At 36.9% G+C, this 14654-nt stretch overlaps 1 protein-coding gene across 10 annotated transcripts in view; it reads left to right on the top strand.

The window, feature by feature from the left end:
• LOC129749152 (Kv channel-interacting protein 4-like) overlaps window positions 1-14654 on the top strand; it is a 446730-nt gene that overhangs the window by 350202 nt on the left and 81874 nt on the right. For 9 of the 10 annotated variants that reach the window (XM_055744047.1, XM_055744046.1, XM_055744045.1 and 6 more), the window contains one exon: window positions 10681-10875. In XM_055744047.1, coding sequence (XP_055600022.1) covers window positions 10681-10875 — 195 coding nt within the window. The remainder of the gene's footprint in view (window positions 1-10680; window positions 10876-14654) is intronic. The other variant, XM_055744049.1, reaches the window with a different exon arrangement.

Below are 14654 nucleotides of genomic sequence, written 5' to 3'. Positions count from 1 at the left end.
AAAAATTCAGTTCAGCAGATAGATCTTGGTTTCTGCTTTGTAAAGATGATTATTAGAAAATTTCAGAGTAAATTCTAATAACTCTAGAGCTGTTTTACTGAAGTAAGAATTCTGATCTTGAGCGGAACCACGCTGATCTTGAGCGGAACTAAAATATGATCTTGAGCGGAACCATTTTCTTCTGTCAACATCTTTTAAAGCTCTTATTCCCAAAACATGTGTAACTGTGAAAACTTCAATTGAATTTCATCTTTAAAGATTTTAAAGTTCAAAAATTAATGTTTTTACGTAAAAAAAGAAATTTAGCGTTCCAAAGTTGTTCTCAACATATCCGTTCAAATTTGTTTCTTGCTTTAAAAAAGTTCAATTTTGACTCTGATTCACTGTATCTTATTTTGAAAGAATCGATTCTCTTTATTCAAATTTTAGTTTTTTTTATCTCAAAAACTAAATTCGTTAGTATAATTGATTAATTATGTGAATGTGCATGTTTAGGGTAAATTGCCCATAACAACTTTTGAAGGTAACGACAAAGTCAGTAATACAAAAGAAGATGCCTTAAATTACAGATGTTGCAAAAAAAAACAGTACATTGCTCTAAATCAATGTTTAAGAGAAAAAATCTGATTTTTGTGATTTCTCCTTTGTGATATTCTTTATTACTTTAATTTCCTCGAAATTCATGATAAATTGGGTCTTTTTTATATTTTAGTTGGGAAAAATCAGTTTACGTTGAAAATCTTTTCATACTTTTCTAATTCAACCAATTCTAATTCAGAAACCTAAATTTTAAATTGACCCAAAAATTATAATTATGGAAATCCGTTCGAAATTAAAAAATTCTATGAAATCTGTATAAATTTCAAAATTTCGTGCTCTGTGACACAGATGCTGTGATAAAAGTTTTCTCAAAATTTTGTGAAATTACAGATTTTTCTGTGATTTCTGCTATCTTGCTCTAAACAACTCATTCATAGAATAAAGATTATAATAATAATTCCAATTTCTCATGAATCACGGTAAAATTTATTTATAATAAACATTTATGGGAACATTAATTATTAAGCTCAATTGATAAAACAATAATTTCTCAAGCCGATTTCCAGTTCGAACACAAGGGAATCGGATAGGTTTTCAATACCAGGGCACCAATTGAATCGTGGAGTATTGTTATATAGCTATTTAAACTCGGTATGCTTTGCTACATTTTATAAAACTGAAGGAATGTGTGTAAAAAACCATTTGCATTTTTTGTTCATTAGGTAGTATATCGTTGTCAATTGGAATTTGAACATCATAAACAACCTCTTTAAATGAAAGCTATGTACTTCTTAAAGTACGAATAGTAATGGCAATGAAGATTGATTCTTATTCTGAAATAATGACTTAACTTTATTGGCTTCATTAGTTCTCGAATTATGTCAAAAAATATGTATGAAAGTCTTCCTCCTCCCTCTGAAAGTAAGAATCAAATTCCCATTTCTTGTACCCCAAAAAATTAAACTTTTTGTGTGCCTAGTTTGGTACGCTGTGACACCAATCAATTAAATTTTGTCCTATGCGAACTTAATTTTACATATTTTCTTTCCTTAAGCTGATATAAAAAGAAAGATACAAAGGTGCTGCATACATGCAGGGGTAAAAACCGCGTGGTAGACATTAGGCATAAGGCAGCGCATCTAGTGGTTTATTTCGGAAGTTCCACTCAAGATCATATTTTACTTTTAAAAACTACGCCATTAATTGATATTTTGATGGAAAACTTGTTACAAAAACCCAAATAATGCTTTTTTATGAGTTTTTCTACCATTTTATTCATTAAGAATCAGTTTATAACGGTCGAGAGTGACATAAATTAACGTTCAAAGTCAGCGTGGATTGATGAAAATTGCAGCAGAAATGCGTATGTTTTTAAATCTTCTAATAACATTATTTCATTTAATAAATTTTAGCAAAAATGTCAATGCTTGTATGAAAAGACCTTGAAAAAGTGTTTTTTCAACATTTTTTTTTTTTTGTAGATCTTTATTTGAAACGGCTCGTACCTTCAGGTTTTAAGGAGCCAGACTCCTTTTTTTGTTTTTACAATTGTTTGCTTATCGTAACACTTTTTGTTTGAAGAAAAAGAAGATAGAAAGGGAAATATAAAAATAAAAAGAATTATAGACGGAGATCGATAGCTTTTAGAAAAAGGTAAATTTCGAACATGTAGTCCAAGTCTAGCACAGCTAGCACGTCTCTCACTGGAACGTTAGGTGGTTTTCCTCGGGCCCGAAGGGAGTCTAATAAATTCGTTCTGGCGACAAGATGGACCTCACACGACCAGACAATATGCTCGATGTCATGGTAACCTTGGCCGCAACTACACAAATTGCTGCCAGCAATGTCAAAACGATAGAGTACCGCGTCTAAGGAATAATGATTGGACATGAGACGAGAAAATATACGAATAAAATCCCGACTCAGGTTCAATCTATTAAACCAGGGTTTAAGGCTTACCTTTGGGATAATCGAGTGGAGCCACCGACCATCCTCATCCTCGTCCCATTTGCGCTGCCAGTTGACAAGAGAGTTTCTTCGAACCAAGAAGTAAAATTCGTTGAAGACGATTTCACGGTGATACGTGTCGCCTTCTAACGCCCCCACTTTTGCCAGAGAGTCTGCCCTCTCATTGCCCATTATCGAACTATGTGAGGGGACCCAAACAAAGGTGATGGCAATGCAACGTCTTGATAAAGAACTCAGAATATCCCGTATCTTCTCGAGGAAATACGGTGAGTACTTTCCCGGTCCTATTGAACGGATTGCTTCAACGGAGCTGAGACTGTCCGTTATAATATAGTAGTGTCCTGCTGGCCGTGAAGCGACGCTATCCAACGCCCAATAAATGGCTGCTAACTCTGCAATGTATACAGAGCATGGAGAATGGAGGCTATATGAGGCGCTAGCTATTTCGTTAAAAACACCAAATCCGGTTGATTCCTCTATTAGAGACCCGTCGGTAAAGTACATTTTGTCAGCATCGACGTGTCTATATTTAGCATCGAAAATTCTTGGAATCAAAAGTGGACGATGGAAATCAGGGATTCCACGAATTTCTTGCTGCATAGACAAATCAAACTGGACAGAAGAGTTGTCGTAGTCTGGGATGATAACACGAGTTGGAGAGTACGAAGAAGGATTTACCTGCATGGACATGAAGACATGGTATATAGACATAAATCTGGTTTGAAAATTTTTCTCAAGTAGCCTTTCAAAATTTACAGTCACCAATGGGTTCATGACTTCACACCTGATGAGGAACCGGAGTGATAATAAATTGAATCGATCTTTAAGTGGGAGTATGCCTGCCAAAACTTCAAGACTCATGTTATGCGTTGAGGGCATACAGCCCAAAGCGATGCGAAGACAACGATATTGGATACGCTCGAGTTTGATGAGGTGAGTTTTGGCAGCTGACTGGAAACAGAAGCTACCATACTCCATCACTGAGAGAATAGTTGTTCGATACAATTTTAAAAGGTCTTCTGGATGGGCTCCCCACCAGGTGCCAGTGATTGATCGGAGGAAATTGATTCTCTGTTGGCATTTTCCTTTGAGATACTCAATGTGGGCTCTCCAGGTACACTTGGAATCAGTGCTGCAAATTTTCTTAAAGCACAAATGATACTGACTGTGATTTTCTATCAGTGTAAAAAGCTTCAACTGAAATGAACGGAATTGAAAAGTCAACAAATATAAAAGCTTCTGATCGGCTCGGTCATCCTCGTGCCTACAGAAAGCTATTTGAGTGTGTCTATCAGTCAGTAGAAAGCTCACTCGTAAACCCGAACTAACTTGTTTCACTCGAAAGCTATGAAAGCGTCTTTCGCTTAGGCATTTCTGTCGCTCACTGTTTTTGATCAGTGACTGCAGCTTAAGCATTCAATCAGTGTCAGCGAAAGTTGCTGATAATTTCAGTAAGCATTTGTTTTTGCCATTTTTGCAAATTATGAATTGGGATTCAAAAAGAAAACGCGAATTGAAAATCGTTGAGACTATACGATTATTTGAAGGGGGGACAAGAGGATGGATGAATATAAAATTCATGAGAATTGAATTTATGGTAATTAATAATGACAAAAATATGACAAAATGTGGTTAAAAAATGACAAAATTATTACACAATGTTTTTTTTTGTTTATTTGTGACACTTTACCAACGCTTTGGCATTCGTGTCAATCCCATTGCACAATGTGATAAATATGTTGAAAACATGATAAAATTTTGACAAAAGTATGAGAAAAATCTGACAATTATGACTAAAATTTGACAATAAAATGACATCAATCAAACAATTATGTCATAAATATGACAAAAAATTAACAATAAAATGACAAAACATAACAAAAATAAGACACATATCCGACAAATGAGACAAACATTTGACAAATGTGATAATAATATGAAAAATAACACAAAAATGAAACAAATCATTTACAATACAATGACAAAACATGACAACAAAATTACAAAATTATGACAAAGTCTGACAAATATGACATAAATTTAACAATAAGATGATTAAACTTCGAGAAACCTTTGTCAAAAACATGTCTTATGTGATGAAAATAAGAGAACATTATGATATAAATCTTATTATTAAAACAAAATTATCACAAAAAAATGACAACAAAATGATATATGTGGTTAAAAAATGACAACAATTTGGAAGATACCACATTTGTAATATTTAATCATTTTGTCAAATTTTCTGATAGTTTGACGACATAGTCGTATTCTTGTTCTTTTGATATCAAATTTTCAAATATATAAATTTGTCTGATTTTATCACAATTTCATGTCATGATTTTGTCAATTTATTATCATATTTTTACCACGCTTGTCATAATTTTGTTATATTTGTCATATTTTTGTCAATTGTTAACGACATTTGTCATTTTTTATGCCATGATTTTGTCTTTTTGTCATATTTTTGTTCAAATATTGTCATATTTTAATCAGATTTAACATATTTTCCACAGAGTTGTGTTAGTAAATATTTTTCCATTGTATTGTAAATTTTAGTCCTATTTGTAAAATTTTTTTTGTCATAATTTTGTCATACTTTGACCACATTTGTCATGTTTTGTCATTTTATTGTCATAATTTTGCCGCCCCCACCCCCCTCCCCCCCCAGATTCGTCTACACGCTCCCTCGCCAGCGTTCGTCTCGCCAACCCGAACACTCATTTCTAAACCTTCCCACTTCTTCACACCATTTGAAAAAAAGTATTTTTTATCAGAATCCTTCAAAAACAGCGATCTCAGCAGTAATTCTGAAATTTGCGCATATTTAGCGAGTCGAACAATCTTTGTCACCATTCAACTAAACTTAATGATAATAGAAGGAAGCTTTTTTCACTTTCAGCAATGTTTGCTTGAAACTGAAAATGAAGATTGGATAATCTCATGAACCTGCAAAGAGCCTGAATGTATACTAAGCACCGATGTTGCCGATTGGTGAATGAGTGTGCAGAGAGCTTTCAAGACTGAGCTTTCTGTTCATTCTCGTATGAATCTAGTTGGAATTGAACTGACCGATACACTGCAATAAAGTCAGCTGTTAATTTCTCACTGACACTGAAAATTTGCAGCACTGCTTGGAATCAAACCAAACCCCAAGATACTTAAAACACCTCGATTGAGTGATCGGTCTGCCTAGGAGTTGAAGCTTAGGTTGAGCAGGTCTACGTTTCTTAGTGAAAACAACCATCTCCGTTTTCTGTGGAGAAAACTCAATCCCAAGCCCCAAAGCCCAGGTTGATAATCTGTCTAAAGTATCTTGTAAAGGTCTGTGCAGATGAAACTCAGTAGATCCTGTGACAGACACTACGCTATCATCTGCAAGTTGTCTTAGAGTGCAGCCTTCAGAGAGACAACTGTCGATGTCACTTACGTAAAAGTTGTACAAAAGTGGACTCAAACATGAACCTTGCGGGAGGCCCATGAAAGAGGTTCTTCTAACTGCAATATCTCCGTGAGCAAAGTTCAAATGTTTCTCACAGAGCAAGCTGTATAAGATGTTGTTCAAAAGAGGAGGCAGACCCCGGGAGTGCAACTTGTCTGACAACACCTCTATTGAGACTGCATCAAAAGCTCCCTTTATGTCTAGAAACACTGAAGCCATTTGCTCACGTTTTGCGTACGCCAATTGTATCTCTGAAGACAGTAAAGCAAGACAATCGTTTGTCCCTTTGCCCCTTCGAAACCCAAATTGAGTATCTGAAAGGAGACCGTTTGTTTCCATCCATTTATCCAATCGGAACAAAATCATTTTCTCCATCAACTTCCGAATGCAAGACAACATCGCTATTGGACGGTACGAATTGAAATCGGATGCAGGTTTCCCAGGCTTTTGTATAGCAATAACTCTCACTTGTCTCCAATCTTCGGGAACAATGTTATGCTCCAAGAATTGATTAAATAAATTCAGCAAGCGAAATTTCGCGGCATCTGGAAGGTTTTTCAACAAGCTGAATTTTATTTTATCAACTCCCGGAGCTGAATTGTTACTAGAAAGGAGAGCAAGAGAGAATTCTATCATCGAAAAGCTGGAATCCAAATCACATCTATTCGGAGGCACACTTCGGATGATTTTTTGCACAGGTGTGGAATCTGGACAGATTTTCCGAGCAAAATTGAAAATCCATTTATGCGAATGTTCTTCACTTTCGTTCGTGTGAGAACGATTACGCATGCTTCGTGCCACATTCCACAAAGTGCTTAAAGATGTTTCCCGCGATAACCCTCCCACAAAATTACGCCAATGCGCACGTTTTTTCCCCTTGATCAGGTTTTTAAATTGCTGCTCAAGAGAAAAATACGTGTTGAAGTTATCCAGGGTTCCATGTTTCCTAAAAACTTTAAAAGCGTTCGATTTGTCGACGTAAAGTTTGGTACATTGACTGTCCCACCATGGATTGGGAGGCCTTCGACGAACAGATGAACCTGGGATGGGTTTCGTTTGAGCACCAACTGCACAATCAAAAATCAAAGAAAGTTATATTCCTCCAACGGAGATAAAACCTCCATGGCAGTGATAGCTGAAATAATTGTGTCCGAATACTTTTTCCAGTCGATGTGTCTTGTGAGATCATATGCCATATTTGTTGAATTTGAAATGACCCCATTGGTGATTGTAATTTTGATAGGTAAGTGGTCACTACCATTGGGATCAGGGATTACCTTCCACTGGCAATCCAATGATAGTGAATTTGAGCAGAGTGAGAGGTCAATTGAACTTGGTCTTGCAGGAGGTTTAGGTACCCGTGTTTTTTCACCCGTGTTCAAAATAGTTAAATTGAAACTGTTACAAATGTCATAAATAAGAGTAGAACGACTATCGTCAATTTGCTCCCCCCAGACAGTTCCATGAGAATTAAAGTCACCCAGGATCAACCTTGGCTCAGGGAGCACTGAGCATAGGTCCTCTAGGTGACTTCGATTCACTGTAACTCTCTGAGGCCAGTACAAACTCACAATGCATAAGTCCTTACCCCTTATAGTTGTATGACATGCAACAGCTTCAATTCCTCCTGACAAAGGGAGGTGGATTCTATAAAAGGAGTAGCGCTTGTTGATTCCCAAAAGCACTCCTCCATATGAATCGTTGCGATCTAAACGAATAATGTTAAAATCGTGGAATGGAATATCTGATTGAGAAGAAAGCCATGTTTCGGAAAGGGCAAAAATATCGCAACTAGTTTCATGAAGAAGAAATTTGAACGTATCCAGTTTAGGGATTAAACTACGGCAATTCCACTGTAGAACAGTGATATCTCCGACCTCTCGGCGAAAATTAGCCATCGAGAGAGATAAAAACTGAAAGAAGGGGCCAAGTTTGCATCAATTGCTTCAAAAGTGACTTTACTACGGGGAGCATTGTAGTAACAATGCCTCTTATGGAATCGGATATGTTAAAAAACGTGAAAACTCCATTAAGAATGTCAGACAATTTAAAGAGTCCTGGTTGTGAAGATTTTTCTGACAAAACCACATTATTTATTGGAGCTCTCTCTGAAGATGATGTCCCCGCTGGTAGAGGATTATTTTGAGACGAAAAAGTCGTGCGGAATCCAGGGGGTTGTTTTTCTTTTTTTGTAGCAACCGTTTTTTTAGTGACGTTTATCGGGGGGCTGATTGTTGGTATTTTATTGGGTACTTTGGAGGATTTAGTAGCTGTTTTCGCACGTTTCCGGGAGTTAGCTACGAAAACAAAGGGTGTCTCCTCATCTGTAGTGTCCTCATTGTCAACTGGCAGAGACGCAAAAATGTTACCTGACAATGGATGATTCGGGGGAGAAGCGCTCTTTAAAATGGCGGCGTAAGAACGATTTGATCGCTCTTTCAAAGAGCGCCTCTCCTTATCCCATCGACTCTGAAATGCCTCGCACTCAGAGATATCATGAGGTGAGCCCCCACAATAGATACATTTCTGTTCTACTGCTGAGCACGCTCCATCCTCATGAATATCTCCGCAACGAGGGCAGCGTGCCTTGTTGCAGCAATGGGACTCAGTGTGTCCCAATTTAGTGCACCTTTTGCAACTCATTGGGCGAGGCACAAAGAGTCGCACAGGAAGCCTCAACTTTCCGTCAATCAAAACGAAGTGAGGGAGGGCGGTTCCCGCAAAGGTCACGCGGAATGAGGCTGAAGGCGAGTACACTTTAGTTCCGTCTACGACGCTGGCAGTTTTGAGTTGTCGGCAATCCAGGATTTCAACCGAGGTTGAATCGAGGCTCTTAAACTTACCAACGCCGTTGGATTTAACGTAGTCTGCCTCCAGACTCATTTCCGTAATCACGCCCTCAATCTCCACGTTTCGAGACGGAATAAAAACTTGGTATTCTAGATTAATGAAATTGCTGGCAACAATTTCATTGGCAGCCTTTCGGTCAGCCACTACTACGCGCAACTTGTCTGGTCGCACCTTAGTAATGCTGGTCACGGAGGACCACCTCGCCAGATCTTTGGTGATCTGTACCACATTGAGCCGTTTGCCATCTTTTTTGGGCCGGATGAAGACCACCCAAGGACCAGAAAAAGTTATACCATCCGTGTAGGTTCGGAGCCGGGTTTTCTTATCCTCAATAATGGGTGATGAAGAACTCTCTATCATGCGAGAATGGTCTGCATTTGAGGGACCAGCTTCATCTGAATCCTCCAAATGCACCTCATTCTCGAAGATGTCATCTTCATCATCCACAATTGCTGATTGAAACCTCCCGCCCTCGCTCATATTTAAAACGGGGACACGAATGCCTTCCGTTTTTCAATATGAACAAGGCTCACGATGCCCGAAAAATTCAAAAAAGGGAAAAAATAGATAAAGTAAAAAGAAAAAGTGAAAAAAGAAAGAAAAACTCACAAGTGTTTTGGCAATTTATGTCCGTAGGTAATTGATTAGCTCCAACCAGGTGGTCCTCTTCCAAAGTAATATGGCGACGTCTGAGAGCACGACCAATCGAATTCTGGGCCAACTTGTATTCCTCGGTTGCAGCAAACAGCGTCGGATCCCTCGAGTATGTGCCCCGGCGGTTTCCAAACCCGGATCTTTAGGGCAAACAGGAAGACGTCCTCGGATAGGGATGATAGCCTTGGGAGATGGCGACGGTAAAGCAAGTTGCTGTAGATCTGTCCACTTCTCAATGTTTCCAATTATTTTCGCTGAACAGTCCGGCAATTGACGACCGAATAAGCAGAAAATTTTCACTCCGCGTGGGAAACTTCAATCAAGATTTATAATTCGACTTTCAAAATTTTGTTTTGAGAGCTCTTGAAATTTTTCGGCAGAAAAAATACAACCGTCAACGACGGCCATAGCCTACCAAGTGATTTTCAACATTTTGATAATATTCATAAACAATCATTGCGCAGATCTTAAGAAAAGTAAATGGTTCCGCTCAAGATCAGATTTCGACTAGTTCCGCTCAAGATCATTTACCCTACTTGCGTGATTCTTTGCCGCGCGCCGTTTCAATGTTGATAGGAAGCGATGAAGAAACCCATCGCATTCCTACCCACATTTTTTTGTCCGACCGGGCAAAAAATCACCCAAGCAGCGCTCACATGTGCTGTTCTATTGCTAAGCCTCATGTGTTCGACCCGTCCGTGTTTCAATGTGGGTAGGAATGCGATGGGTTTCTTCATCGCTTCCTATCAACATTGAAACGGCGCGCGGCAAAGAATCACGCAAGTAGTTCAAAAGCTGTTCACAAAACAAAAGCCCTGCTCACATTTTCACCAACTAATTCAATTTCTTCTACCCAAAGCGCTCTAGCTTTGATCTTTCCACCTATAATACTTTCATGTTCTTTCTAAAATATTCTACCTTGAATTTTCACAACTCGCCGAAATGCCAAAAATTAAATAAGAATATATCCCGGCGGCGATTAAAATAAGATAACTATATTCATTTTTGATTTTTGAACGATTTTCACTTCTTATGCTTATCCCTTATGAGCATCAGCATTTTAAAAGCGATCCTTTACAGTTTGATACATGATGAATGATGATGATTATGATGTCGATGATTAATACCGCAAGCTCTGCGCACTGCCACCCCCACTTTCTAATGAAATATTTACACTGTATTTTCCTTTTTCTTTCTCTTCCCTTACGAATCTCACCGAAACCCAGCAGATCCGGAAGCGGAAGATTTGCCCATCCCCCAGCGCTACTATCCGGACTCCCTGGTGGAAATCACCCGGACCGCCCGCTTCTCCGAGGAGGAGATCAAACGGATATACCGCGGCTTCAAGGCGGAATGCCCGACCGGAATCGTGAAGGAGGACACCTTCAAGGGCATCTATTCGCAATTTTTCCCGCTCGGTGGTAAGGACAGTCAGTGTAATGGGGGCTTGCATGGCGAAAGAGTTCGAATAGAAATCAACCTTTAGATGTGGCTTTAGCTGTAGTTGAGTACTACGTGTGGTATTTTGAGTATAGTGCTGTGAATAGTTGCTGTCCGTAGATCTGTGTAGTTTTAAAAAGGAGCACCTTTCAAGCTGTATTATACATATTATTGATATCCTCCTATCACTTAGCGAAATTAAATCGACTCACTCACGATTATTTTTCACTTTATCACTCAAAGAATAAGTTACAGGGTAAAGTTTGTAATATAGAATGTGGATTTTTTTTTATTCTGTTGTCATTTTTATTTTCATGTAGGTAAACGATATTTTGTGTAAATGTGATTTTCAATGGTGATAAAAAAATCTGAAATTTTATTTATGATTGTAGTTGTAATACCTGAGAAGGTAAAGATTGAAATTGAAATATCCCAAGGCTTAAATCAATATCGATATCGATTTTTCAAAAGGGCGTATGCACCAAATGTAAACAAATCGATTTATTAGATGGGTAGGCAAAGTTCATTCGAAGACCTACATTTTGAACCTACTCACTTGTCAGGTAGATTTATGTGTTCGAGTATTGAAAAAACTAAATAATATTTTTGCTGAGCGCATATAGAGCTGTCAAACTTTAAACGCTATTTTCTCGAAACATCGATGTTTGCGCATTCACCCTTTACTAAAATCGATACAGATATGATTTTGTTAGATATAATTAAACTTAAAATTTTCCAAAGACCTCTAGTTTATTTATCAACTTTCTGAATACCCACATACATATATTAGAATATTTTCATTAAAACGCGAAACTTCCATCATATTTATTATTTCTGTGAAAACAGAACCCGGCATTATTGGACCGGCGCATTGCACATTGGGGTTTGAGGCGGCAAAAAGTCAAAAACTGAACTTTATCGGATCGCTTTTTTTATTTTTACTAGTAATTAAGTTAATATTTGACTAAGATATCCCCAGTTTTTAACTGATTATTTTGGATTCTGAACGTACCACAGACATCAGACTTTGAAAAATTGAATAATTTATATGATTTAGAAAAATAGTTAAACTACGTATACTGCAATGGAAAACATTTTTTCATAAATTTTAAGTACACCATATGGAAGCCAATATTATAAGCTTTCATTTGAACCGTTCAAAATTTTTACACACTAAATTGATCTATGATGAAAAATAGAAAATAAACAAATTTCTCAAAAGTCGAAAACTTTTCAAAGAAGCCCCACATTGCTATGGGGCAATCTTTTCACTTTCAAGGTCTAATTTTAGATAATAAAAATACAAAGAAAGAGTTTTCAGGCACCTTAAAGTACCGTTTTCAGAGTAATAGTCAAATAAAACTGAAAATATCATTCAAATGGGTAATTTTACTCATGTTTAAGTTAAACTTCAACAAAGTTGTAGCTGGTTGGTTAAAAAAAAAATCTTTTCTTTTCACACATTATTTCTATTCAGTTCCATGGATTAATTTTATTATCCGACGTTGAATGGTTAATAAACCGAATAAACGAGTTTAAAAAAAAAATCAAAAGTAGGATCGAAAATAACACCAAGTTGTTTTTGAAAAACTTGTGTATGAATTTATCTAAAATTTGTTAAAATAGTGATTTTCGTACAAAATTTATTTTCAAAATTTACAAAAGAGTTCAAAACACCAAATAATACTTTTTGCCTCTCATCGTATGGAACTTTTATTTCCATTTTTGTAATTGACAGATTGCAACAATTTTTGAAACGATGGAAGGTTTTGAAATGTTGGGTCATTGTGGTTGATAAATTTATAAATTTAAGTTGATACATCACCCCCCCCCCCCCCCCCCCCCCCCCCCCCCCCCCCATTCTGCTGCATCTAGCAAATCCAATATATTTAGGAATGGAATGAATCCGTGCTGCGATTCCAATTTCAACTTTTTTGCATTTTAAATCTAATAATTTTTATCTCAATTTTCTGTCAAAGATAGATCAAACAGCTATAACCAGGGGACTGAGATAAACGGAGAATGGAACTATCTATGATCACACAAATTTTGCTGGCAATGATTGAATTTGTGGTAATTTGTTGCAATTTGTTAGAGAGAATTAGAAGGTTTTAGTTTAAATGAGAGAAACCGGTGCTAAGAGAGAGTGAAAATTGTGCTAATTGTTGTAAATTGTTGCAATTTTTCAAGCAGTTGTGGGATTTTGATCATTACCATTCCAAATGCAAAGATTTTTTTCTCCATTGCAATCCCTCGGCTAAAACAGTTTGCCTTAGTTTGGGTTTATATCTCTCATTTGTAGAAAACATAGGTTTGCGTTAATGTTTGCGAAATAGTTTAGCTGTGAAGCTTTATATATTGATCTAATGTTTCGGTAATTTTCTTCTTTCTACAATAAATCCAAAGAAATTTTTTTTAATTGAGCAATTTTTCAACTTGTTCTTTCATTTTTCGCTTAAAAACTTTGGAGTATCGTTCTATCAATAATAACACCTTTCAATTTCAGTGTAACAATCAGCGGTAAGCGTAAACTCGCTTCGGAAAGAATCATTCGGCTGATTTTTTCCGAGTTTAACTTGTTGTGTGCAGGTTGATTTTATCTTCGTTCCAATCATTACATGATTGCACACAAAACAAAGAAAACATTGATGTTTTCCATGCCTCGCAGGCCTCGCAGGAATAAAATCACACCAACGAAACAACAGAACGAAGCTTACCGCACACGAATGCACACGAGCGATCTTTGCCCGACGGACCGATTGAACATTGCCTCGCACCCTTCTCTCGCTCGTTCCCCGTTCCCTTGTATCTATCACTTTTAGCCACGCCCCCATGCGTTGTCCGATTGATGTGTTCGGCTGCCGAACGAAAACGATTTGAATTTTGAATTCGCAGAACTGTACGTTCGCTTCGCTGATGTTTCCCCTGTTTGCTGTTTACTCCTGCCGAGTTTACCCGAAGTTTACTACCTGATGCTTTCCGAGCAGCGTTACCACATATACAGATTTTTCTGTAAACATACAGATTTTTTCGAAATTTTCAAACCAAGAATCTGTATATACAGATTACAGATAATTGGAAATTTATACAGATTTTATACAGATTTTCAGAAATAATTTTATTTAACGATATTTTGATTCAAATTTATAGAAATCGACAATAATCTTCTTAATGATCCAGCGTTCAAGCCATCTTAAATTGTCACAGCCACAAATTTCAAAAATCTTCCAGATCAGGGATCGGGACTATAAAAATACAGAGTGTATAACGACAAACTAGAGTTTGAAAACAGATTAAATCCTATGTTTGAGAATCTTTCACTAAAATTAGACATTACATTACACGAATAGTAACTTACAATGCTATGTTAAATGTTTTTGGCTTACAGCCCTGGACATTTTTGTAGCAGTATATTGTGAATATACATACAAAACTATGTAAAGAAATTGGCTTATTACAGAGACTGACATTATTTTTTTTTATCCCAACTGATTGTTAAACCCAAGGACACATTTCGCAGTTATTCGTACAAATAGCAATTTTCGTGTAGAAAAATGACAGAATTAACAATGATTTAACAGTCCGCAGTCCGTAAAAATCATAAGCGCAATCCAATTTTGTGCATTATGCGTTATACATACGTCATCATATTGCAGCATTAGTATCCGGAAACGATATTTCAGATACAGATTTCAATACAGATTTTTGAGATTTGATACAGATAAAAAAGATTTTTTGCCACGAAAATACAGATTTAAAT

This window comes from Uranotaenia lowii, chromosome 2 (assembly GCF_029784155.1).
Source record: "Uranotaenia lowii strain MFRU-FL chromosome 2, ASM2978415v1, whole genome shotgun sequence".
NCBI classification, from domain to species: Eukaryota; Metazoa; Arthropoda; class Insecta; order Diptera; family Culicidae; genus Uranotaenia; species Uranotaenia lowii.
The sequence above is the reverse complement of the archived record's forward strand: the minus strand, read 5'-3'. Positions and strand labels throughout refer to the sequence as shown.